The sequence below is a fragment of the Mus pahari genome, chromosome 2 (genome assembly GCF_900095145.1).
Source record: "Mus pahari chromosome 2, PAHARI_EIJ_v1.1, whole genome shotgun sequence".
NCBI lineage: Eukaryota > Metazoa > Chordata > Mammalia > Rodentia > Muridae > Mus > Mus pahari.
This window is the reverse complement of record NC_034591.1, coordinates 109,102,388-109,129,108: the sequence shown is the minus strand read 5'-3', so window position 1 is coordinate 109,129,108 and position 26,721 is coordinate 109,102,388. Positions and strand designations below refer to the sequence as shown.

Genomic DNA, 26,721 nt, shown 5'->3' with positions numbered 1-26,721 from the left:
CTCTCTCTCTCTCTCTCTCTCTCTCTCTCTCTCTCTCTCTCTGTGTTGGGGAGGGGAATGCCAAGGCAGAGGTTGGTGACAGGCAAAGCTAGACTTGTCTCTGGCATGTTGGCAAGAGTCCTTTTCTCTTCAGAGTGCAAAGTTTTAGAGAAAGCAGATTTTGAGTTGTAGCTCAATGGTATAGCATTCATCTATCCTCTGTGAGACCCTGGGTTCCAATTCCAGCACTGGAAAACAATAAAGCCAAAAACCAAACAGACACAAATAGGTACCAATTCGGAAATAAGAACAGACTGCCCATTTTGAGGCCCACTTTCTGTGTGCACGAGGGAGAACTGAAGAGCAGAAGGCAAGGGACACGTTCAGAGTCACAAAGTAAGATGTTCTTGGAGGCAGGAGCTCAGGTCTGTGGAGCCCTAGAAGTTGTCCTCTCTACACTCAATGCTGTCTCCAAGTTGGGAGCCCCAAATGCATAAGTGTTGATCTGAGGAGGTACGGTAAGGAGCCTAGACCAAGAGACTGGCTTCACTTCATCTGCACAAGGAGACAGAGATTGTGACCACCGTCAGACAGTCATTCCCAGAGTCAAATGGGTCAAGTGCCACAGCCATGCTAGGCTGGGATGGAGGCAGGAGGGATGGAGGCCACTTTCTGGTTCCAAAGTCCTGCATCTCCCCTGAAGCTCCTGCTTCTGGAGCCCAGGTTACTGCAGTCTAGATGGTGTGCTGGCTATAAAACAAACAGACCTCGGTAACAGACGAGTCTGTCTCTATACCTTGTGGTAGTTGCATGGTACACCTAAGTGCAGGCAGGACTGATCTTCCATACTGTCTTTTGTAAGTTGCAGGGGCTATTCCTGGTTGTCAACTTGACTATATCTGGATGAACTACAATCCAGAATTGGAAGGCTCACCTGTGATCCTAATCTGGAGGCTGAGATATAAGTTTCTGACCTGGATCTAGGCATGGAGAGATCTTGAGGCATAGTGGCTAAGAATCCCAGAAGATTAAGACAGGAAAATCTCTGAGCTCAAGGTCATCTGGGATTAAAGGTGTGGTGGCAGACACTTTTAATCTGGGCCACACCTTCTGCTGGAGACCTATATAAGGACATTGGAAGAAGGAAGATTGACACTCTCTTCTTCAACTGCTTGCCTTGTGGGACTGAGCAACTGCTAGATCCTTGGACTTCCATTCACAGCTGCTGCTGACCATTGTTGGGAATTGGACTGCAGACTGTAAGTCATCAACCAATTCCCTTACTACATAGAGACTACCCATACGTTCTGTGACTCTAGAGAACCCCGACTAATACATAAATGTCACTTATTTTGCGGAGATCTAGCTATCCCCATACTTTTTTATGCTTTTTTGAGATGGAGATTCATGTATCCCAGTATGGCCTTGAACTTGCTATGTAATTGAAAATTACCTTAAACTCTGGTCCTCCACCTCCATCCTTAAGAGTGTTGGGGTTACAGGCATGGGCATGAGGTGGAGATTGAGTGCCAACCAGGACCATTTGAGCCAACTTCCAATCCCTGACATGACTTCTCAACGTCTCTACTTTCCTTGACTCAATATCCACGTCTTTCTGTCTCCTCAACGTGCTGAACATAACCTAGTCTCTCACACTCAGAAACTTTTTTTAACAAAAAAACAAAAAAAAAAAAAAAAAAAGAAAGAAAGAAAGAAAGAAAGAAAAGAAAAAAATTGTAAACAAAAATTTGTATATGTGTTTTGCCTGCATGTCTGTGCACCACATGTGCAGAGCCCATGGACACCAGAAGAGGGCATATAGGTAGCAGACAAGCAGTTTTTCAAACCTGGGTCCTTTGGAACAACCTGTATTAAGGTATTTCTCCAAAAATCTCAGAAACTTTTTAATGGTCTCTGAATAAAGCTAGCGCTGCAGGCACATTATTTAAGAGTCAAAGTCTCAGTTTCCCCATCTATAGGGTGAGTGAAGGGCGAGTGATGGGCTTTATAAAGCCTGCGATGTGTTTGTTGCTAGGACCTGAGAGTTACCGCGCTCCACCTCCTCCTACTGGGCCCGCCCCGTTGCGGCAGCGCGTGCGCAGCATCCTCTTCCAGGTTCCGTACACTCGAGGACTCGGCGCTCGACCGCCGTGTGCCAGCCTGTCTTCCGGTTTCTGCCCGGCGTGCCTGTCGAGCGCCGAGCCACTGATGGCGATGGCTGCGGCAGGTCTCTGAGGAAGCCCGCAGGCCGGCAGTCGGAACCCGAGGTGGAGAGGCAGGGTGCGGACTGCTTGTCGGAAGCCGTGGGGAGTGAGGAAGGGTGTCGCCCTGTCCGGAGCCGCCACGGAGAGCGCGGCGGTGGCGGAGGTGGGTGTAACGTGTGGTTTGAGATGACGATGCGGTCGGGAGATGAGGTTTTGCGGGCCTCGGCGGCGGGGCTCTGCCCGCGCCGTGACATGTTGTGTGGTGGCCGCAGAGTCGCGTCCCGCGGGTGCGCGTGGCCGTGCCGACCTCTACAGAGCCCCCCGAACTGGGCTTTTCAATCCAGCCTGGAGGCGACAATTTGCACAACTGGGCTTCTTTCTGGTTGCGGCGTCGGTTTCGGTGGTTTGTGATGGCGCCTAATTAAGTGATTTTATGTTAGGGTCCCCCACTTCATTCACGGAACCCTATTATCCCGCCCTCGTGTGTGTGTGTGTGTGTGTGTGTGTGTGTGCGTGTGTGTGTGTTACATACTGCGCCAGACCACCGCGTTCTCGTGGTGATGGCGAGAATCCCAGGCTCTCCTCCCCGGCTGGGCTGCCGTCTTGTATTTAGTCACTTCGCTTGTGGATAGGCTATGGCACCCCGGGCAGCTGCTGTGAAGGCATCCTGGCACGAGCCTGCCTCGAGTAAGGGGCGTTTCTCCAGGGTGAGAATTGAGCTGCCAGGGTGGCCAGGGTGCACGGGGACGACTTCTGTTTGACTTTTTCTTCAGGATGAGTTGCAGGCGGGGAGGAGGCAGCTGTCACACCTAGAGGATCCTGTCAGCCACTGGCTGGGGAGAGAACCGGTCGGACCTGAGGCTGGCTGTTTAAGTGATGCCTCAGATGCTTTCCGGGATGGGTCTGCGTGTGTGTAGTCTCTAGATTTATTTATTTAGTCTCACATCTTGGTCTAAGGATCTGAGGAACAGTTTGTTTTCACGAACTTGTACCAAACATGAATCTTGTTACAAACATGTGCCTTTGTTGAACTGTGAAAAAAACAGAAACCTTTTGTTGGCTGCGTATTTGCTTCAATTGGCATTTGTTTTTCTTAGATTCCTTCTGCTGAAGAGGAAATCTCATCCAAGGCCACAATGTCACTTCCCAATTATCCGAGTGCTACCTGCTCAAGCTAACACTGCCAGAATCCTGCTCCCTTGGGGTGAATCAAGCTTACTTGGCATGAGGTTCCCGCCTTCCTGGGGTTGAGAGAAGCACAACTATGGCGTCTCTTGATGACCCAGGGGAAGTGAGGGAAGGCTTCCTGTGCCCTTTGTGCCTGAAGGACCTTCAGTCTTTCTATCAGCTTCAGTCACATTATGAGGAAGAACACTTGGAAGATCGTGATGTCAAAGGGCAAATTAAAAGTAAGAAGCGAGGGTCTTTCTCATTTCATTCTATTAAAGAGACCTTAGTTAATGGAATAGATTTACAGGCTTTCATATTTCTACTTGGTTATGATCTAATAATAATAATAATAATAATAGTAGCAAGCAGATATCTAATGCTTGTGTTCTGCCTTGTTGATTCTCTGTGTATTTATTTACTTGTGTTGTTGTTGTTGTTCTTGTTCTTGTTTTGAGACTAGGTCTCTATGTAGGCTGGGCTGTCGTAGAACTTGCTATGAACACCAGGCTGGTCTCACAGAGATCTGCTCACTCTGCCTCCTCAGTGCTGAAAGCTAAAGACGTGCACCACTAGGCCTGGTCCTCAGTTATCTTAGTTAATCTACATGACAGCTATACTACTGTGAGTTTTATTTTGCTAGCTAGGATACTAGACTCAGAGAGATTAGATAGCTACTCAAATGGAGTAAACCTAGCTTTACACTGACTAATTTACCACAGTGATCTGCTGTCTCTAACTAGCTTACTCCGGTTCTCTCACCTTCAGCTGGGATGGTTTGGGGAAGAATGCTTGTCCTTCACTGAGAAAGTGGAGGCTTAGAACACACCGTTTACCTGTCACTAATTATTTAAACCTTCCTACCACCATTCCTTTGCCGGCTCCACCCTGCCGGCTACAGCCCCAAAGGGAATGTAACAGTTGAAGGCAGAGAAAAGCAACCCCCAAAGTTAATTTTTTTAAAAAAAGCTTCCAGTTATAGAGGGAAATCTTCAAAGGTAATGTTGACTGTGCCTAATGTTCTAACCTCCAAATAAGTCCTGCTCCTCTGGAGCTCACTTCCTAGTGAGCTAAGTCACATCTCTCACCCCATGAGTGAGCTAAGTTGCATCTCTCAGTTGGTAGCATTTCTGGAGGCCACAACAGATGGAGTGTGGGCACTGGATTTATAATCTGAACTGGGTGGAGAGAAGGGCTGAACCACTAGATGGCATTTCTAGAGCTCTCTGTCCATATATTTGTCCCTGGACTTCCATTCTCCATTTTTCAGTTCATTAAAATAATAATAATAATAATAAAATAAAAAGAGCTGGACAGTGGTGGCACATGCTTTTGTCTTTAATTCTAGCACTCTGGAGGCAGAGGCAGGTGGATCTCTGAATTCAAGGACAGCCTGGTCTACAGATTAAGTTTCAGAACAGAGCGACCCTGTTGAATATTTATCAACGTAACATCAGTTGCAACTTTCTTTTCTTTTTTCCTTTTTTCTTTTATATTTATTTATTTAGTTAGTTTTTCTTCTTGGTCTTTTGGTTTGTTTTGTTTGCTTTTATTTATATTTAGTTAGTTAGGTTTTTTATTTTGTTTTGTTTTTTTACCCTAAAAGTACCCAGGTGGGCTTAAGACTGCCAGACACACCCACATCTACAGCAACAAGGGCTTCTTTCTGTTCCATCTCTGGATCAGGAGAAGTAGTTGCAACTTTCATACAAAGACATGATGAAGTCAGATGGTTTTAGAGTCCTCAGAGCTGTGATTGTCCAGAAACTCCTGACTAGACACTGAAGCAGAACCAGGAACTGCTAAGAGAGTACAGGAAAGGGTGGTGCTTTGTAATGTTGGCAGTTTCTTTCTTTCATATGCATTGTCATGTCACTTGACTCTCTCAGGAACCCTCCTGACGCATGCTTGGTTATAGATTAGTGTGGCTCAGAAATGTCTAGTAGTGTTTCTAAAGTCACACAGCAATTGGCAGAAATAGGCATGGAACCCATGTGTTTTGCCACCTGGAGGGACAAGGCAGCCTTTTCTACAGGGCATTGGGTATGGTGAAAGGCCCTCTATTCTGATTACAGCATACATTGCAAATTCCAGAAGGGTTGGGTGGGGGGAGTGGAAGAGAAACCCCAAAACAGATTATCTAAGCTTCCTGTGAACTTTCAAAGAGTTTCCTATCCTGGCATTGCTGACCTCAGTCATAGACCAGGCCTGGTTAGGCCAGCTTGTAGAAAGGTTAGAGGTGTCCTCAGACTTCCATGATAACATTTTACTTTTTAAATTATTTTTATTTTATGGATATGGATGTTTTGCTTGTCTGTATATGTACTATGTGTATACCTGGTGCCCATGGAGGCCAAAAGAGAGTATTAAATGTCTTAGAACTGGAGTTGCAGATAGTTGTGGATGCTGTTAATTGAACTAGGTTCTCTGAAGAGTAGCAAATGTTCTTAACTATGAAGCCATCTTTCCAGCCCCTTACAGGAACCTCTCCCTCCTCTTCTCCAGACCCTTACAGGAATGTCCTCCTTCTCTTCCTCCTCTTCTCTTCTCCTCTTCCTTCTTTTGTTTTTAAGATTTATTTATTTATTTATTTATTTTATGTTTATGAGTACACTGCAGCTGTACAGATGGTTGTGAGCCATCATGTGGTTGCTAGGAATTGAACTCAGGACCTCTGCTTGCTTCTGCCCAAACATTTATTTATTGTTATATGTAAGTACTCTGTAGCTGTCTTCAGACACACCAGAAGAGGGCGTCAGATCTCATTACAGATGGTTGTGGCATGTGGTTGCTGGGATTTGAACTCAGGACCTTCAGAAGAGCAGTCAGTACTCTTAATTGCTGAGCCATCTCTCTAGCCCCTTCTTCTTTTTTAAAGAATGCTTTATTTATATATTTATGTAGATATGGGTACTCTTCTGCATGTACATCTGCATAACTGCAGACAACATCGGACAGTTGTTAGCTGCCATGTAGGTGCTGAGAATTAAACTTGGGACCTTTGGAAGAGCAGTGAACACTCCTAACCATGGTGGAGCCATCTCTCCAGCCCAGGAAACTTCTTTTTTCTTTTTAATTTCTTTCTTTCTTTCTTTCTTTTTTTTTTTTTTTTTGGTTTTGGTTTTTATTTGTTTGTTTGTTTGTTTTGAGACAGGGTTTCTCTGTGTAGCCCTAGCTGTCCTGGAACTCTCTCTGTAGACCAGACTGGCCTCGAACTCAGAAATCCACCTGCTACTGCCTCCCAAGTGCTGGGATTAAAGGCATGCACCATCAGTGCCTGGAGGAACCTTTTTAAGAGGGAAAATTGAAGACTGTTTAAAGAATGATAAAATGAATCTAGGAAATATACATAGCATGAAAATGCTTCTTAGAAAGAGACTTATGAGGGTCTTCCAGGATGAGCCTTCTGCAGAGTTGGGCATGGTTCCTAGAGTGATTGCCAGGCTCTGGCTTCCACACAAAAGGGAAAAAATCTTGTTTTTATTCTTTTTGTTTCTGACTTAGAAGAACCCATATTCCTTTACTGCTAGTAGTAATTTTGCTAGTTAAGACGAGTTCCTTTTTGTTTGTTTGTTTGTTTGTTTGTTTCTGATTCAAACTTTTTTATTACATTTATTTATTTAGTGTATGATGTGTATACACCACTGTGGCAGTGTGTGGAGATCAGAGTACAACTTGTGATAGTTGGTTCTCTCCTTACACTATGTGGGTCCAGGAGATTAAGCTGTAATAGCTGTAAGCATTACCTTCTGAGCCATCTAGAAGGCCCCACTTTTTGTTTTGTTTTTCAGACAGAGTTTCTTATAGTATCCCAGGCTGGCCTCCAACACAGTGGAGGATGTCCTGGTTGATCCACCTGCCTCCACTTACAGATCCTTGGATTACAGATATGTCTCACATGTCCTACTTGGGTAGAATTCTTAGCTTGTAGTTTTTTGTGCTTTAATAATCCTAGTGCTGAAGAGGCAGAGTGGTAACATAGGTGCAGGTTAGAAGCTGGCCTAGACTGTATAGGGAGACCCTGTTTCAAGAGAAAGTGAGAGAGAAAGTAGAAAAGATTGATGCAAAAGTTTTTGAAAGCTCCTTTAAAAACAATTCATCTCTCCATTTGATCTGTTGATTCTTCACATTTTTATGCTATTTATTTAATTTATTTTGAAGTAAGGTCTCTCTGTGTAGCTCTGACTGGCCTAAAAGTCACTATGTAGATCAGTATGTCCTTGAACCCACAGAGATCTGCCTGTGTCTGCCTTCTGAGTTCTGGGATCAAAGGTGTGTGCCATTATACTCATAAGGGTTTGGGAATCGCTGCACAAACCACTCAGACACCCAATCTCAGTAAAATAGGGATGGCTTATTGAGTGCCACACCCCAAGATCAGACTTGGGAGCTGACTGTGACCATAAGTCAAGATTCTGCAGGGCATTTTAAGCCTGAAATTTACAAACACCTATGACAAGTTATTCCACCAATCAGGATTTAGGAATAGAGTCTTCCTTATGGAACGTGTCTTTCTTTGTTGTACACTTATCTTGTTTCCATTGGTTGGGGTATTCAACTGTGGCAGAAGACTTGCCTTGTCTTAACTTGTCAACCAATATGGGACTTGTCTAACATTCATGCCTTAACTTGCTAACCAGGATGTCAGTTACCCATATACATTTCTCTTTCTGCAAGTAGGAAGTCAGTTCCCAGGGAAGTCTTGGGAACTTAAACTTTACTTGACCCCCTACTCAAAATGGAAGTCTATTCCAAATAGTTTCTTATATTGGTGCAGGTGTCTTTCTTATGTTAGGGACCATTCCAGGGACAGTTTGTTAAAAAAAAAAAAAAAGCAAATACCATAAAAGCTTATACACAGGTGCAGGAAGTGTTCCTGGGTGGTTGGTTCAGGTTCAAGCTTATTGTAGGTAACTGTACAAAGCAGTTCTACTGACTTCTATCATAATTGACTTCCAAGGGCACATAACATAACAGAGTATGTAATCAATTTGGATATGAGAAAGTTTCTTAGTAACAGCAGAAATAACATATGAGAAAGTTTCCTCATAATATTAGTAACAACACAAAATGGCAGGCTAGACAGGTAACAGCCTTTAACATTCCATCTAGGCCTTAATATTTTATGTAGGGCTTAACAGCAGTTGTATTTATAAACAAAAAGAAATGGAACACCAAAATATTGTATACAGGTATCAGGTTTCCAAGGCAGTTTTTAAAGTTACATTTATTTATCTATTTTGTGTTGGTTGGAGCATGTGCCATGGTGCATATGTAGAGGTCAGAGGACAATTGACTGGAGTAATTTCTTTCCTATCATTTGGGTGATCAAACACACGTCTTCAGATTTGGCAGCAAGTACTTTACCTGCCGAGCTATCTTACCTCTTTGAGGCAGTTTTAAATAGACATCATCAACTCACCATTTCTAAAAGGTGTCTGTGAGTTTGAGCCCTGACTCTGGTCCAGCTGTATTTAAGCCCTTTTACAGTAGGCAGAGGAAAAGGTGTTTGAAAATTGACTGTAGTTTCTTTTTTTCAAAGATACATGGATTGGTTGACTGGGCTCTTTTGGAAAGGTTACATGGACTCTGCCAGACAGTCCCTTTATTGTTAAGTGGTTAAGTGGCACAAACTGCCTTTTTTGCTTAGGATAGTTCAGTCTTGTTTGCAAAATGAAGATGTGTGCCAGGCATGGTAGCACACACCTTTAATCTTGTTGGCAGAGCTGGATGTCTGCTAGCTCAAGGTAAGTGTCATCTATGAACCAAGTTCCAGGATAGTCAGGGCTACATAGAGAGACCCTGTCTGAAAACAAAAATCTACCATCCTGATGTCCTCATTGAATTTGATTTGGCTCTTTATGTTTAGGTAGACTTTTAAACTTGGGGAGTGAGCAGTAATTTAGCCTATATGTTGGAAACATGAGCAGCATTCTGCCAGCCCTGACCTCTGTAGGGTTGGTAAGAAGGTCTTTACTTACTGCTGTATCTCTTTTGAGATCTGAATATTCTTGTACACTTTAAAAATAAGGTTGATTTTTATAAAATCTTGGGCTAATTTGTGCTATTTGTTTTATTTCTTCAAGATCTTGTTCAGAAGGCTAGGAAAGCAAAGAACAAGTTGTTGAAACGAGAAGGAGATGATCGAGTGGATCCAGGGACTCAAGGATACGAATCATTCAGTTATGGCGGGGTTGATCCTTACATGTGGGAACCCCAAGAGCTTGGTAAGAACATTTATTAATTCATTCAATGCTTATGAGGTAGTTTTAGGTAGTATTTTTTTTTTCAATTTTGAAATTTTATTTTACAAACTCTCAATCTCTCTCTCTCTCTCTCTCTCTAAAGGAACAGATAGAATATGCTCCTGGTAATTCAGAAATGTTTGTCTCAAGACTGAAAGGCAGGCTGGTGAGATGGCTCAGTGGTTAAGAGCACTGGCTGCTCTTCCAGAGGTCCTGAGTTCAATTCCCAGCAACCACATGGTGGCTCACAACCACTTATAGGGGAAATTGATGCCCTCTTCAGGCAGGCAGATGTGTATGCAGCAGAGCACTCATGCATTGAATGAATGAATGGCTGAGAGGCTGAGAATATGGTAGTTGTTAGTCTCTGTAGTCACAATCTGGTAGATTCCTGGAGAGCTGCTGTTCTTCAGTCTGTGTTAGAATCCTGAAGAGTTTGGATTTAGTACCTGCTGCAGCAACAGGATGGATACATTTGCCATTGAGGCAACAAACTAAAAAGTAAAGTTCTGTTTTCCATCAGATGATGTGACCCAGATTTAGGACAGATCTTCTTGTTTCAAATAATCTAAGAAAATTCCTCACAGGAGTGCCTAGCAGCTTGGATTTTAGTTGATTCAGATACTGTGAAGTTGACAGCCAAGACTAGTCTCTTCTGTCATCCTCTCTGAACCCCTTCTTCCCAACAGGTCACCCTCCTACTTTAACTGTTTTAGGTAATGTACTGGATAGCTTTGTGTCAACTTGACACAGCTGGAGTTATCACAGAGAAAGGAGCTTCAGCTGAGGAAGTGCCTCCATGAGATCCAGCTGTAAGGCATTTTCTCAATTAGTGATCAAGGGGGGAGGGCCCCTTGTGGGTGGTGCCATCTCTGGGCTGGTAGTCTTGGGTTCTATAAGAGAGTGGACTGAGCAAGCCAGAAAAGAACATCCCTCCATGGCTTCTGCATCAGCTCCTGCTTTCTGACCTGCTTGAGTTCCAGTCCTGACTTCCTTTGGTGATAAACAGCAATGTGGAAAATGGAAGCTGAATAAACCCTTTCCTCCCCAACTTGCTTCTTGGTCATGATGTTTGTGCAGGAATAGAAACCCTGACTAAGACAGGTAATGTTCTAGGAGCTGACTGAGAAAGCATCAGTAAACCCCCAGGGATAAGCATCTTATTGGCCTTGTGTCCTACTAAGGAGAGACAATGGAAGGGAAGAGTTGGGATCTCTTTTAAGTTAAGCACTGTGGTGAATGCTTTGTATGTGTGCCTTCCTTTGAGTGTCTCTATTTCTAGGAACTATAGCAGCCAAGTATCATCATTCTGGGGCTTTCCTGTGTCAGCCTAGCCTCAGACCCTCTTAACAGACCTGTGTCCTTTCAGGTTATCTGACAAGTGCGAGGCACGTGCAGCTCACTTTTCTCACGTGCATACCTATACCTTCCCTCACTCAGTTACTTTTAAACTGGAGGTGCTGGGAATGGAGCCTGAGGGCTTGCCAAGTGCTGTGCTCCAGGGATTCGTCCCCAGCTCTGCTCTGGCTTTTCGAGATGGGGTCTCATTATATGTAGTCCTGGCTGTCCTGGAACTCATGATGTAGATTAGATTAGGCTGGCTTAGAACTCAAGAGATTTGCCTGCCTCTGCCTACTGAGTGCTGGGATTAAAGTATAGACCACTATGCCTAGCTTCTACTCTACTTTCAAATTGATAACAATAGTCTAACGTTTCTTATGATTGTTCAGTCTTGTGAATAATCCAAACAGCTTTCTCCCATCCCCCAACAAAACCCAAAACATTGAATTAATATACTTAGAATGACACTTTTTTTTTTTTTTAATTGAGACTGGAACTTACTATGTAGCCCTGACCGTCATAGAACTCCCTTTGTAGAACAGGCTTGAACTCACAGGGGTCTGCCTGCTGATGCCTCTCAAATGCTTGGGTTAACAGCATGCACCATCGGGCCTGGCTGGATTACTTGGCTTTAAAAATTGAATTTTATGTATAGTAATTACATACCAGTAAAGCTGTTAACAAAAATATGTCCCATGCTGAACTAAAGTGTCCCATCGTACATATTATTCAGCTGTGGAATGACAACAATCACTACTTTTGCTTGCGGGGATTGAATCTCAGTCAGAAGCACCTGTGTGCCTCATCCATGCTGAGTATGTACTCTGGCATTGGGGTACATAACCAGCCATGCAGTGGGTGAGTAATGCTTCTTCCATGGTGGTCAGAACCCTCGTGAGACAGCTTACTCTGACGCTACCACACACAAGGCATCCACACATAAAATTAATAAAAGCAAATCTTAAAAAAAGTTACATGAGAAAACTAAGGCCTTAAGAAAGGAAGGGGCACTGACCAGGGTTACTAATTACATCTTTATTAATACCATTGGGGAAGGTGGTATTGAATCCTAGAACTGCACTATCCAGTTCAGTAGCCACTAGCCATATGTAGCTATTGAAATTTCATTAATGAATCAAATAAAACCTACATGCATGTCAGCTGTGCAGTATCCCTCTGTGTTTAGTGGCTGTTCTGTGAGTATGCAAAAACATTTTTATCACTGTAGAAGAAAATGGCTTTATAAATAAAGCTATTGTTACATGACTTTCTGGGGACTTATAAAAGAAACATCTGATCACTTCAAATAAGGAGGGTGCAGACAGAGCAAAGAGAGTTCCTACCAGTCCAGTTTGGTGAGATAAATGAGTTTATTGGGGGTTATTTACAGGAACATGGGTGAGTTGAAGCTGCATCACTAAAAAGCCCCAACCCCCTGCCCATCAAGATACTGTTTTATTTTTAATTTTTAAAGATTATTTATTTTTTAAATAGTGTGTGTATGTGAGTGTGTGCACATATGTCTCCAGTTGCCTGTGGGGTCCAGAAGAGGGTATCAGACTACCTAGAGTCGGAATTATAGGTGCTGGGAACTGAACTTGGGTCCTGCAAGAGCATGGTATGCTTTAAGCTCCTGAACCCTCTTTCCAGCCCTAAGCCTTTGTTTTATATGTCTTTTAGTCTATAGCAAAGTTAATGCAAAGATAGATTCAGAGCACTGTCTAGGGTTGAAGCAGTGGTGACTGTAGGTTCAGATGACGTAAGGCAGAGACAAAACTGATGGTGTACCATGCCCTTGTTCCAGTTGGGGATTCTGCTGGTCTTAGCAAGCAAGCAGTGTCTAGCCATAGAAAGGATGGCCTGTTTTGCTGCAGTCAGACAGACAGTGGCTTACTATAAAATGGAGCTACTCTGGCCGGGATTCAGAGGTCTACTTCCACTACAGATATGTATCAGCAATTATGAATCACATATGAAAGCTGATCAGAAGCATAAAGGAGAAATTTTAGACAAGTGAATTTTAATACTCTGTGATAAATTATTTCCTATTGTTATATGTAAATAACACTGTAGTTGTCTTCAGACACAACCAGAAGAGGGCGTCAGATCTCATTATGGATGGTTGTGAGCCACCATGAGGTTGCTGGGATTTGAACTCACGACCTTCAGAAGAGCAGTCAGTGCTCTTAACCGCTGAGCCATCTTTCCAGCCCGATAACTTTCTAATTGCCACAGTCCTAATTGTTAGAGTGGTTTTCTGATTAACCTGCCCAATTAAACAATGGAAAGAAATGCAAATCGTGGATGCTCAAATGGAAATTTTAGAAGTTAGTATTTATAATTATTCCTAAGACTTGTAGACTAAAATTTAGAAATCAGTGTATGATTAGGAAAGATAGACATGAATGAGTAAGAGTACCATGTGGCCCTTAGAGGCTTCAAACAAGTACAGTACAGCTATAGTACTGTAATGTACTCCTTAAATTGCCAGGTGAGTAAGATTTAAGTGTCCTCACTACAAAAAAATGAGTGTGGTAATCTATGTTTCATATCTTTCAGATACATTGAGGTCAAATACTACCTGGTTCCATTTGTATTGGGAACATTTCTGCTAGGTCTTAGAGGCTAAACTGAGGAAAGCATCCATTTAACTGTACTAAGGGCATACATACTTCCTGGTCCCCGACCCCCATTTTGAGAAGGGTTTATTATTATTGTTACTACTACTGCTACTAATATTATTATTATTACTAGTATTAATTATTTTGATTTCTCAAGATTTCTCTGTGTAGTACTAGCTATCCTAGAACTCATTATGTAGATCAGGCTGCCATCAAACTCAGATCTGCCTGCCTCTGCTTCCCACTCCCTGGGACTAAAGTAAAGGTGTGAGCCACCACCCCCACCTCCCCTCCATCCCGCACCCCACCCCTCTCACACACCCCCATCCCCTGCTTTTGAAAAGGGACTATTTTATTTTGACAAAAAGCTACATTGTGTTAAGTCATAAAAGTAGTCAAGTAACTTGTCTAAAGTAACATAGTATGTATCAGAATTAAAATTTGCACTCAGACTAATTCTAATAAGAACTTATTTGCTATGTTTTGAGGTCTCTCATGTTGTACTTTGGGTCTCCAAGAGCCAGGGTTAACATTGTAATGAAATTCCTTTCATCTCCTTTCTAGTTATTAAAATTTAGTAAGGTTCTAGAATCCTGATTTTTCTTTCCTTTACAATTCCTTGAAGATCTAGAGTGGCTCCATCATAACTGTTAACATATCACTTATTTTCTCTTCCCCTTAGGTGCTATGAGAAGCCATCTTTCTGACTTCAAAAAACATCGTGCTGCAAGAATTGACCACTATGTTGTTGAAGTCAATAAATTAATAATCAGGTTGGAAAAGGTAAATTTTGTAGTTTTATTTTGTAAATACATATTTTGTAGAAATCCCAATTTTTGTAGCATGTGTTATATAAGTGATGAGTATCTGATTCTGAGAACTGCAGAGGACATTGAGGGCAGCTGGCCTGGCTGGCCTTCCTGACATGAATGGCTCATGCTGATAGACCTGCGAAGTGCCCACCTCCCCTTTTATGCCCATCACCTCCACTTGCTGCCGTAAAACTTCTGGAGTTATCCCAGGTAGTCACTCAGTGGGAACACTGTGTAATGCCATTTGATAATGATATAAAGGTGGTGTCCAGCTCTGAGTATTGATTGAGCTGGAGCTAGAGCTATTGTGTGCCATGGAGTGTCTAGGATAGCCTTTCTTATCCTGCAGTGCTAGAGTATATTTGCAGCACTACCATTGTCGGCTAGCATCTGACCCTAGATACACAAGCTAGGGGCATTTGTAGGTGTGGTCCCCTTTTCACTCTTGTGGTGTCCCAGCAAACATTCTGCCGCCTACTAAGCCCCAGACTAGGGATGTTCTTTATGTGGGCTTTGTGGGCAGAAGTATGTGGCCAGCCTTATTTTCTAGGAAGACTGGGAAGCCAAGAGCTCCCATACCCCACGCTGTCTACCTGTTTATTGGCAAAACTGGTAAATGACAAGAGACTCCTTCTGGATATGAAACTAACATGTCCCTAGTGAAATTGTTTTGATAACTAGGGTTGGGATTGACCAGTGAGCCTTAAGAAATTTGAACATACATTTCCTACTGATTGTGAGTGGCAAAAATATAGTGTCCCTCAACTGACTAACTCCATTTGGCATGTGTTTTCCCACTTAGCTTACTGCATTTGACAGAACAAATACTGAGACTTCAAAGATTAGAGGTAAGTCCAGACCTTTGCTCACGGTCATTCCTTTTTGGCTTTCTCCCTGAAAACAACTTCAGAATGCTGAGCTACTTTTTTTGGTTTGTTCTTCCAAAGCAATAGAAAAGTCCGTGGTCCCTTGGGTCAATGACCAGGATGTTCCTTTCTGTCCAGACTGTGGGAATAAATTCAGCATCCGGAACCGCCGTCACCACTGCCGCCTCTGTGGGTCTATCATGTGCAAGAAATGTATGGAGCTCATTGGCCTGCCCTTAGCACGTAGGTGATGTGGCTGTGGGCTTTGGGCTCTGATATCTTTTGGGACTAGTGAGTGTGCCTAGGCCCTTGGGACCACTTGTTTAGTTAATGGCCCACAGAATCTTTCTTCATCTACTTGTTGAGTTCATTAAGCTCACTGCAGCCAAAACACTGCTAGAGCCCAAGGATAAGTGGCCTATAACAGGCTGGTGAACCTTTTTTCTTTTTTTCAGAAAGGGGTGTTAGATCTCCTGAAACTGGAGTTACAGATGTTTGTAAGCTACTAAATGGGTTCTGAGACCTGAACCTGGGTCCTCTGCAAGAGCAGCAAGCACTCTTAACTGATGATCTATCTCTCTAGTCCTGAGATTTTTGTTTCTTTGTGTGTTTTTGTTTGTGTTTTTTGAGACAGGATTTCTCTGTATTGCCCTGACTGTCCTGGAACTTGATCTGTAGACTAGGCTGGTCTCCAACTCAGAGATTTGCCTGTTTCTGCCTCCCAAGTACTGGGAGTAAAGGTGTGTGTGTATCATCACTATCTGGCCCCGAGATTTTTTTTTTTTTTTTTTTTAAATAAAGGATCAGATAGTGACTATTTTTTAGACTTTGTAAGGCACACACGGTCTCTTCCCATTCTTCTTAGTTTAGTTAGTGATGTAGCCCAGCATGGTTAATATTAGCCTGGGCTACATAGTGAAGCTTGGTCTCAAAGTAAAACCAAACAAGCAAATGTAAAACAACCCAGGATTAGTGGCTCCTGCCTGTAACCTCAGCAGTGGGAGGCTGAAGCTGAAGAATTATCATTAATTTTGAGTCTGGACTACAAAGTGAGATGATCCTGACTCAAACCAAAAGTGAAAAGAGTAAAAAGCATACTTAGTATAAGAGCTATACAAAAACAAGTGGGAGCTAGATTGGCTTACAAGCATTATTTGAATGTTTCTGGTCTGTAAGGCATTGCCTGTTTCTTCAAGGAACTCCAGATCTAGCAGGGGAGATAGAGACTCACCCACAGTTGCTTCATAAAGGAGAGATGGGGCAGCTCTTTTTGTCACCTTTGCCTAGAAGGGCAGGTGAGGTTTTTGGAAGAAGTTTTGGAAAGTGAGCGGAGTGCCTGTGCCTCTCCCTATAAAGTCTCCCTGTCACAGAAAAAAAAAAAATAGTGTCATAGACGTACTGAGCACCATGGAGGCTCCAGGGAAAGGAAGCATGGATGTGTAGGATCTGCAAGTGATGTTAGAGAAGTACCTTGAAAGAGAATGGTTATAAAAGGGGTGGGTGAGGATGGTGTTCTAAGCAGAGTAAAGAACATCAAGGAATCCTGGCACTCAGTAGAGCAGAGCTGAGTAGGTTTAAGGAGAGAGACTTGCAATGGGAAGTGTGCAGGACGACGAGGGTGAGAACAAGGCTATAAAGTGGAGGGGATGAGAAACTCCAGTACTTTGTGAATCAGCTGCTTACACATGGCTGATGGAAGGCTAGGGTCCAGCTCAGTGAATGAGCATCTGCCTAACATGGTCAAGAATCTACGGTCCATCCTTAGCACAGATTAGCAACACCAAAGAGTTCTATTATTTGTACACACCTGGCTATGAGGCATGTGGACAGCATGGAGCAGAGTCACTTTTCTCTGTCTAGTTCTCGTGTCTCCTCACTTTACCTTGATACTTTCCTTTCTCCTTGAGACCTTCCTCCTTTCAGGATACTGTTCACCTTTCTGCTCTTGGCTTATTACCTGGGCAGAGTCAGTCAGGTGGTCTTGATGGCTGTTAGGGCTATGAGTGTAAGACACAGTTTCTACTAAACAGTAGCAGATTCCAGGGCAGCTCTGTACATATAGGTGTTGGACAGGAAAAAAAGGAATGTGCTCCAAATGGGTAATGGGAGATGATAATGAAGGGCAGATGTTTGTTTGTGGGAGCCAGGGAAGGCGTCCTAAAGAATGGAGAGTGACAGCTGGATGCTAGGGACTGATATGAGGATTGAGAAGAAAAGTCTCTAGAGTGGATTGTTTGGGGAAATGGGGCAAAGGAGTGTGGTATAGGTATGGGATGGCCAGGTGAAGACTTCTGAGCCTAAAGACAGGTTACCACAAGCTATTTGGACTTGATGGCTTCTTTTCCCACCAGAGTCTCACCCCCTGATGCTAGAGTAGGTTCTTCTTGTCCAGAGGTGAAGCCTGCTCTTCCTGTTTCCCAAGATGCATCTGTGCCTGAGTGCTACAGTTGCAGGTGTGGGATAAGTGGCTGCTGAGGGGTCACTGCTACCTGTCTGTTGTGGTTTGTAGATAAGCTCACCAGTGCCAGCAAGGACTCCCTGAGCACCCACACCAGCCCCAGCCAGTCCCCTAACAGTGTCCATGGCTCCCGCCGGGGCAGCATCAGTAGCATGAGCAGTGTCAGCTCAGTCCTGGATGAGAAGGATGATGACCGCATCCGCTGCTGCACACACTGCAAGGACAAGCTGCTCAAGCGAGAACAGCAGATGGACGAGAAGGAGCACACGCCCGACATCGTGAAGCTCTACGAGGTGACTGACACATGCCAGACAGATTCTAGAGAAGGCTCTGGGAAGTTGTCCCCTGAATCATTTCCCATCCGAGGGCCATGGCATGATTTCCTAATTAGGGCCCTGGGTGAGTCATAGAGTCATCCTGGGTGTGTAATAACAAACTTATTTTTCCTACCTTCCCTTACCCACTTGAAAGGAAGGACGCCCAAGACAAGTGGAAAGGGTAGTTGTCCTGTCCATGGCCAGGCTCTGTGGAGAAGACAGAAGCTGAAGGTGTAGTAAACCATGGGTTGCAAGGATCCTGGGAAACCCACTTGGGGGTTTCAGTCTTTATCAGCTTGAGCTTGTATGCATTTTCAGGGCTTATATGCTTTTTGCCTATCAGCTGAGAGTCTCTTCTGAGTCTCAGATGCCTTAGTTGTCATTCCCCCAGTGATCCCAGAACACCTAAGTGGAGGCACACTGAGAATAAGAGAAGAGGATGTGGCTCTGTGGTGTAGGTTCCATTGCCAGTACATTTCTAAAATTAGTTGGCATGCAAGAAGAAATAGAGTATGCAAAGAACATCTGGGTTTGGGCATGGTATTATACCCTGTAATCTCAGCACTTAAGAGGCAGGCAAAGGTAGATCCCTGAGTTTGATGACAGCCTGGTTTACATACCAACTTCCAGGCTAGCCAGGGCTACATAGTAAGGCTCTATTTAAAACAAACAAAAATAAATGAACAAAAGGGCAAAAGAAAAAGAAAAAATCTTCGGGAATGAGGCTAGGTCAGCCTCCTAATGACCAGGTGACTTGTCCCTGTGGGCTGAGGAGAACTAGTCTGAGAGACAGATGGGGAAGTGAAGGATACTGGGAACGGGGGATCTGCCTAGGCAGAGAAAACAACTTGAGCAAAACTCTTAAACAAGGAGAGGTGTGTCTTCTCAGTGATCACTGAATGGCCGCCAAACATCTTTGCAGGTCATGATGGCCGCTTCTGTACCGCCATATAATATTATCACTGCCAGAGGTGGTGTCAAACCAGTTCTGAGCTGCAGCTGTAGCTATCCTCTATCCTGCATGGAGCTTGTGACCTGGTACCTCTTTTTTTTGTAGCTAGCCATTATGTATACTTACCTACTTTTTGAAGAGAGCCCTGGCAGTGCCATGTGCTGGTATCATTGGCTGGCGTCACCTGGCAGAGCATGGTGCTGATGCCTCTTCATGTCTAGACACATTGCATTCTGACAGGCTGCCTCTTAAAAACATCTGGTCAAAAGGTTCACCTTGTGTTTATGCTTGGAAAATAGGGAACTAACAATCCGTAGGGAACTAACAATAAGGGAGTAAAAGCAAAACAAAACAACCCCCAGTGTTTTAAAGGTTCCCTTTATACCCATCTGTGATGTCGGGTGGCTTATAGGTCACAGTTCCTGTCTCCAGTGCAGCGCTCATCTCTTCTCTTTCATTCTTAGAAACTTCGGCTTTGCATGGAGAAAGTTGACCAGAAAGCTCCCGAATACATCAGGATGGCAGCATCCTTAAAGTAAGCCACTCCTCTCTGTTTTTTCTGAATCAGTGGTGAATATGATCTGGCTGGGGAGGCTGGTTCTTCACTAGCTGACAATGGCGATAGGTACCTTTTTACTTTGTTTTCCTTCTTTGGCGCTAAGAATGGAATGGTGCCTTCTCCATGCTTAGCACATGTTCTGCCAAGAAAATAGAATCTTAACTCTGTCTTTTCACGATTGTACATTAGTGGACACATGTTACTGTCACATGATATTTGTAAAGACCCTGACCATGTTCAGGTGTTAGGTCCATTCCAATTTAATGGGTTTGGCAAGGGCCTCAGACCAGATGTGCCACTACTCACTGGAGTACTTGCAAACAGATGAGGAAGGGCAGCCCATCTTCTGCCCAGCTTGCCATGATGCCTCTTAACAATGATTGTAATGTCAGGATTACAGCAGGCATTTCCTTTTGAGCACAAGTGGGCACACAGCCACTGGACAGATGTAGCCTGCCTTGAGTTTCTTTTCTAAAGTTAAGATGTGGTTCATATACTTTTTATTGAACAGTCAGTGATTTTCATGATAGTGTCATCACAAGGTTGTCCAGTTGTCACTATCTTTTTTTTTTTTTTTTTTTTTTTTAAGATTTATTTATTTATTATATGTAAGTACACTGTAGCTATCTTCAGACACTCTAGAAGAGGGCGTCAGATCTTGTTACAGATGGTTATGAGCCACCATGTGGTTGCTGGGATTTGAACTCCGGACCTTCTGAAGAGCAGTAGGGTGCTCTTACCCACTGAGCCATCTCACCAGCCCCAGTTGTCACTATCTTAACTCCAAACATTTTTATCACTCTGGCAAGAAACCTCAGACCTGAAAGCAATTTGCCACCTTCCTAGCAATCACGAATCTGTCTGGACTTGTCAGTATGTAACATTTGATGGATTATCTTTTGTGTCTGAATAATTTTAGGTACATCAATGTTTTCAACATTCACCCATGTTGTAGCATGTACCACGTTATTGTCCTTAGATTTAATTATGAACTTTGTTTATTCATTTGTCAATTGATGTTTATTTGGGCCTCCCCCCCCTCCACTTTTAACTATTGTGAATAACATACTTTTTAAATTTTTCTGTTTTTGAGATACCTTCTCATGTAGTTCAGGCTGGTCTCGAACTCACCCTGTATTTGAAACTGGCTTTGAACTTCTGATCTTCCTGTCTTCACCTCCAAGTACTAGGACTACAAACATAAGCCAACATGACTGGCCAGGAATAGAACACCTTTCATAATTGTGTGAGTGTGTATAAACACATGTTCATGTGTGTGTGTAGGAGTATAACTTATGCTAGGTTTTATGGTAACTCTGCCTTTAATTTTTTAAGAGACTGCAAAATTATGTTCCTGTGTGGGTAATTCTTCCCTCTGGAATTTTATAATTTTTTTCTACCCCCTGGCTAACACTTGTGGCCACCACCTATTTCTTATGTATTTACTGAGTATGTATGGTGCATATGTTTATATGTGCAGGCTCACGCATCCATGACTAGTGTCACCTCTTCACACTCCCTGGCTGGTGGGGACAGCCCATCCTGAGCACATTTCCAAATGGTAAACTTCCAGTGCGCCTCCAGAGACTAGTTTTCCTGGGTTTCACGTCATTTCATTTATTCACTGAGCAGATGCTCTGTGAGCATTAGTTCTGTGCCACACACCATTCTCCTTCTGTTCTGACTGAGGGAGCAGACAGACATGATGCCTATCTCGTGGACCATCATCAAGGGAGCAAGAGTTGAACAGGCTAACTCTAACATGACAGTGCCCTGAGGGAGTAAAAGTAACATGGTGGAGACTGTGAGAGTGATTTCAGGTCTCAGATAACTTTTTTGATTTTCTACGAGATACTAACTACTTAAGCTGAGACAAGATCCTCAAAGCTGAGGAGTTCAGCAGTTTCCATTTAAAAAGAAAAACAAAAAATCTAAACCAGATAAAGCCTCCACAACCCCCATCCCCCCTTCTCTTTCTTTTTTTCTTCAAGACAGGGTTTCTCTGTGTAGCCCTGGCTGACCTGGATCTTGCTCTGTAGAACAGGCAGGCCTTGAACTCAGAGATCAACTTGCCTCTGTCTCCCGAGTTCTGGGATTAAAGGTGTGCACCACCACCACCTGGCTCTTACTTCTATCTAGTCTCCTGTTTTTTGTAAATTTGTGGTGGAAAGATGATGTAGCTACTGTATTGAATTCTTCAATGATAGAACACTCCATTTTCTACAGCCAGAATTGCTTTATACACAGTGCATTTGGTACTACTTCCTTAGAGTGCGGCTGCCTCCCAGAAAGAGTTGAGCAGCTTAACTGCAGCTGGTTAGAGCTGAGAAAGCTGCTGATCTATGCTCATGGCCAAAAGTTCATCACCAAGAATATGGAAAAGAGCCGGACAGTGGTGGCACATGCCTTTAATCCCAACACTTGAGAGGCAGAGGCATGCAGATTTCTGAGTTCAAGGCCAGCCTGGTCTACAGAGTGAGTGCCAGGACAGCCAGGGCTAGACAGAGAAACCCTGTCTCGGAAAACAAAAAAAAAAAAAAAAAAAAAAAAAAAAAAAAAAAAAAAGGAAAAGAAAAGCCATAATTATGGCACTTGGAGTTTAACAGTCTGGCAAGCTTGGGTGACAAGCTTACAAACGAATAATTATAATGCATAAGATGATGATGCTGTCCTCTGGTAAGCTGCATCTGATCTTTTCTGATATCGCTTCTCCACCCTGGGCAGTTAATCCCATTCTACTGGACTTGGAGTCTAGGTTTTCTCCTGTATGGAGCAGGTGTGTGTATGTGTGTGTGGTGTCAGTGTTGGTCAGTTGTTTGTGTGTGTGTGCGTGTGTGTGTGTGTGTGTGTGTGTGTGTGTGAGGCAGAGTGTGAGGTGTGAGGCAGAGTGTGGGTCAGTTTGTGTCAGAGTGTGGGTCAGTTGTGTGTATTGAGGCAGAGTGTGGGGCAATTGTGTGTGTGTGTGTGTGTGTGGCAGAGTGTGGGGCAATTTGTGTGTGTGTGTGTGTGTGTGTGTGTGTGTGTGTGTGTGTGTGGCAGACTATGGGGCAGTTGTGTGTGAGGTAGCTTGTTGGGTAGCTCAGGAGTCCCACCCACTGCATAGTTACTCTTCTTAAATGGTAGCTGACTTTAAAAAGCCAAGCGACTTCCAGCTCTTGTATGGTTTCATTGGCTCATTTACTAAGTCACTTTATGCATCCTATGAGATACAGTGAGAGATGACTCAGGAAAAGTGAGTCAAAGTGAATTCAGCTGCATTTGTTTTGTTGAGCCTAAGAGCTGGTGTTTGGGGGCTGGAGATACGGCTCAGTAGTTAAAAACATGTACTGCTTCTTCTTCCTGAGTTAGGTTCCAGGTGGCTAGCAACCTCACAAACTCCTGTAACTCCAGCTCTAGGAGATCTGACACTTTTTGCTTCCAAAGGCATATGTACCCACACCCATACACATGCCTAAAAATAGTAAAATAAATCTTAAAAATAAAACCAAACCAAGTGATTCTCAGGCAGCGGCCTGTCCATGAGGTGTCTGCACAGTAAAATGACTTATGCTTGATTAATGCATTGTCTCCATGAGTCTAAAATGCCACAGAATTAACCACCTGTCTCTGAGACCTTAAACACTGTGCTCGCAAGCTAGCACTATGAAACTTAGGTCAAACATTTAACATTTATGATTTCTCCTTAGTGCTGGGGAGACAACCTACAGTCTGGAGCATGCCAATGACCTTCGAGTGGAAGTCCAGAAAGTTTACGAGCTAATAGATGCTTTAAGGTAAAGTTTGCTAGGTCACATTTCTTCTGGTGGCTAGTGGGAAAGAGGTGATGTTTTGATGACGAAGTGGTGGGGTGTAGATTTGGGCTACTCATTGGTGAATGTGAGAACATTGAGGAGGGAAGGGGCCTGCTTTGTTATTTACTATAGCTCTGTAGCTTCTGGTTAAAGATTTGGAGTGCTTTAGGGTAGGGTGTAAGTCAGAGATTAAATACTTTCCTAGCATGTAGGAGGGTCTGTGTTCTGTTCCTAGCACACAAGGGACCAAAGAAAAAGATTTCTGATGATCATTAGTAATAAAGAATAGGAGCTGGCTGCTGTATGCTGAACTACCAATGTGCCTGTCCTCATGGGACAGGTCAGGATTAGCACTTCCTGTTTCATAGAAGAGGACGTTTGATAGAAACCCAGATTCTTTGCATGGCTGAAGTATTGAACATTTAAAGACAATGACAGCAAGGCATGAAGTATGGGTTTTTGGCTGCCACACCTGTGCTCACCTGGGAAAGTAGGCTTTTCCATATGGCCTTTTCTGTGACCACATTTCTGTGCTATGCTTGAATAGCCTGAGGGAAAGGAATGGGCCTTGCTTTGAAGGATACTTCAGTTTCTTCTATATTGTTCCACATCTTCATGGTACAAAAGCCTGGCAGCTCCAGAGACTTCACTGTTTCTAAGGTTGGCAGCACCCGTTACACCGATGCCTTTGTTCCAATATAGTAAGAAGATCTTAACCTTGGGTTTGAACCAAGACCCTTCACCACATCCAAACACTTTGCGGCTACAGAGAATGATCAGATACTCAGCTACACTATTTGTGCAGGTAAAGCCATGCTGGGGTGACATAAGTGTGTGGCTTGCTTGTTTTCTGTTGATACACTTTTTATTTCTTAAAATTATAAATTCCACATTTGGAGAAAAAGCTAAAACCTAGGTAAAAGTAAAGATACATTTTAAACATTTTTACAACTTGATGCATGCATACAATTCTTGTGGCTGTATTCACCATTAGCCACTCTTATCCCCTTTTGTTCCTTAACCCCTTGTATTCCAACTTCCCAGCTAGTCTCTCTCTGCTTCATGCCTTTGTGTGTGTGTGTCGGGAGGGGGGCTAGTGTTTTTTGTTTTTAGACTTTAGATTGTGTGTATGTGTGTCTCTGTGTGGGTTGATGTACATGCAAGTGCTCTGGAATCCATAGAGCGCATTGGATCCCCTGGGTCTGGAGTCACGTACAAGTTGTGAGCCGCTTAATGTGGGGACTGGGAATGGAATTCAGGTCCTTGTCACTCCTGAGCCATCTCTACAGCCACAGATCTTGTGCTTAAAATAGCTCTTAATCCTCAGGCTCCGGTACAACTGTTCTTCATTCTGGTATATTTTCTTTCTTAATTTCTTTTGCTCTATATTTTTATATGCAATATTTATAATTAGTTCATTGCATTATCTTTCTCATTACTGTGATAAAATACTTGATAAACTCAAGGAAGACTTTATTTGAGTCACTTTGAAATCTGCCTGGATGGAGTCATGGTGGCAGGAGCAGGAGAAAACTGGTTATGTTGTGTCTGCAGTTAAGAGACAGGGAGAGGTAGCGCCAGGACAGCCAGGGCTATACAGAGAAACCCTGTCTCGAAAAAAAAGAGAGAGAGAGAGAGAGAGAGAGAGAGAGAGAGACAGAGACAGAGACAGAGACAGAGAGAGGGAGAGGTGAAGGTTGGTGTTCAGCTTGTTTTCTCCTTTTCATTCAGTCCAGGATCCACCCACACCAGAGTGGGTCTTTTCACCTCGCACTTTTCTGGAAAGACCCATTTGGACACACTCAGAGGTGTGTTTCAATTCTAAATCCACTCAAGTGGACAAGGAAGAGCAGCCCTCACAGACATTCCTGCAGCTCTGTATCTTATTTTAATAACTGAATCTTCTCTGTTTGTTTTGGCCATGGAATGCTACTATGGTTCTGTCTGATATCCTAAATATTGAACTATTTAGTTGGGATTTGATGGATTCTAATTTTGCTATTAGTAATAAGTGATATTTTCTCATCAGAGACTCTTTCTGGGCCATTGGCTAATGGTTCAAGAGCAGCAGACTAAATGTAGGTGACTAGATCAGAGTTGCATTTCTCTACCTCTGATATCTTATGCATTGTTAAAGTCCCTGGAGAACTTGGATGCAAGTAGTTATAAGGGAACCCCTCTCCCCTGGCAGTTGTTTCTTGCTCGTATCATCTTAGGAAGGCCAGGAATCTTAGAATTTTCATTAGTTTTTTTGAGTCCTGTCAACTTCTTGAAGTTTTGGCCTCCATCTTCCCTCCAGGAGGGGATATTTCCCCTGGTAGAATGTGATTACATAGCAACAAATTACTAAAACATGATATGTTAGAGAGTAGGGAGAGATCTAAGGGTGGTAATTAAAGAAAAGGGGCACCAGGGACTGCTGGGGTCTAGGTAGATGTGGGTAGGTGGACTCAGGGAACAGCCTCAGAAAGAAGCTGGCACAGGCCTGGGGGACATCTTCAGATCTGATGCACCCATGTCATAAGGAAAAGGCAGGACCATCTGAAAGGTGACTGCCAATTAGCACGCATGTCTTTTCTGTCAATGGTTGGAGTGGCTTACCCTAAGTGTATAAGGCTTAAGGTCCAATTTTTCTCCCCACTTCCCCAAAACACTTAAGTCTAAATTGTCTATTACTCTCCTACAGGAAAAGTTACTGGGTTTGATGTCACTGCCAACCAAAGAACAGTTTGAAGAACTGAAAAAGAAAAGGAAGCAGGACCTGGAGCAGAAGAGGACTGTGGAGAGACAGGTGCGTGGGGCTCAGGCACCTGGTGGCTTCTGCATCCCTGCCCTCATCCCCTACCCATTGGCTGCTGAGGCTTTCCCTCTCAAGCCGGTTTCTGTTATGGCCTTAGAAAAACAGCTGTCTTCTAACTGAGTCCTTGTTTTATTTAGTATTTGTGCTGACGTTCTCCTGTCTAGACCACCACAAGGACTGGCAGTTTTCCCTCTGTTAGGCTTGCAGGAAAGTTCAGGAGAAGACCTTGGAATTTGAACTGTTAGACAATAGAGGTGCCGTAGTACACACCTGTATCCCAGCCCTCAAGAAGCTGAGACAAGATTTTAAGTTCTAGACCAGCTTGTTGGCACTACATTGTGAGGCTATACCTTTTACAAGAAAATGAGGGTGCTGTTTTAAACTTCAGGGATAGAATACTTGCTCAGCATGCTTGAAGCCCTGGGTTCTACCCCTAGCACTACAAAACCCAAAATGAAAACAGAAAAAAAAGTTTGTACATTTTAGTATTATCTGAAATTCTAACCTTAATGAAGATATAGGTGACAGTTTTTGGAAGTTTAAGAAAAGCTGATGAAACTGAGAGAAGAAATCTTTTCAACTCATATTGTTCTATTTTTGAAATCTAAG

At 43.4% G+C, this 26,721-nt stretch overlaps 1 protein-coding gene across 3 annotated transcripts in view; it reads left to right on the top strand.

The window, feature by feature from the left end:
* Positions 1 to 2,168: 2,168 nt before the first annotated feature.
* The window catches only part of Rbsn (rabenosyn, RAB effector), a 28,426-nt gene continuing 3,873 nt past the window's right edge, over positions 2,169 to 26,721 (top strand). The window contains exons 1-11 of one of the 3 annotated variants that reach the window (XM_021190128.2): positions 2,169 to 2,346; positions 3,281 to 3,592; positions 9,437 to 9,577; positions 14,240 to 14,340; positions 15,172 to 15,217; positions 15,317 to 15,478; positions 17,745 to 17,986; positions 19,427 to 19,497; positions 23,208 to 23,294; positions 24,015 to 24,117; positions 25,999 to 26,103. In XM_021190128.2, coding sequence (XP_021045787.1) covers positions 3,448 to 3,592; positions 9,437 to 9,577; positions 14,240 to 14,340; positions 15,172 to 15,217; positions 15,317 to 15,478; positions 17,745 to 17,986; positions 19,427 to 19,497; positions 23,208 to 23,294; positions 24,015 to 24,117; positions 25,999 to 26,103 — 1,203 coding nt within the window. In that variant the 5' untranslated portion in view covers positions 2,169 to 2,346; positions 3,281 to 3,447. The remainder of the gene's footprint in view (positions 2,347 to 3,280; positions 3,593 to 9,436; positions 9,578 to 14,239; positions 14,341 to 15,171; positions 15,218 to 15,316; positions 15,479 to 17,744; positions 17,987 to 19,426; positions 19,498 to 23,207; positions 23,295 to 24,014; positions 24,118 to 25,998; positions 26,104 to 26,721) is intronic. The other 2 variants (XM_029535396.1, XM_029535397.1) reach the window with 2 other exon arrangements.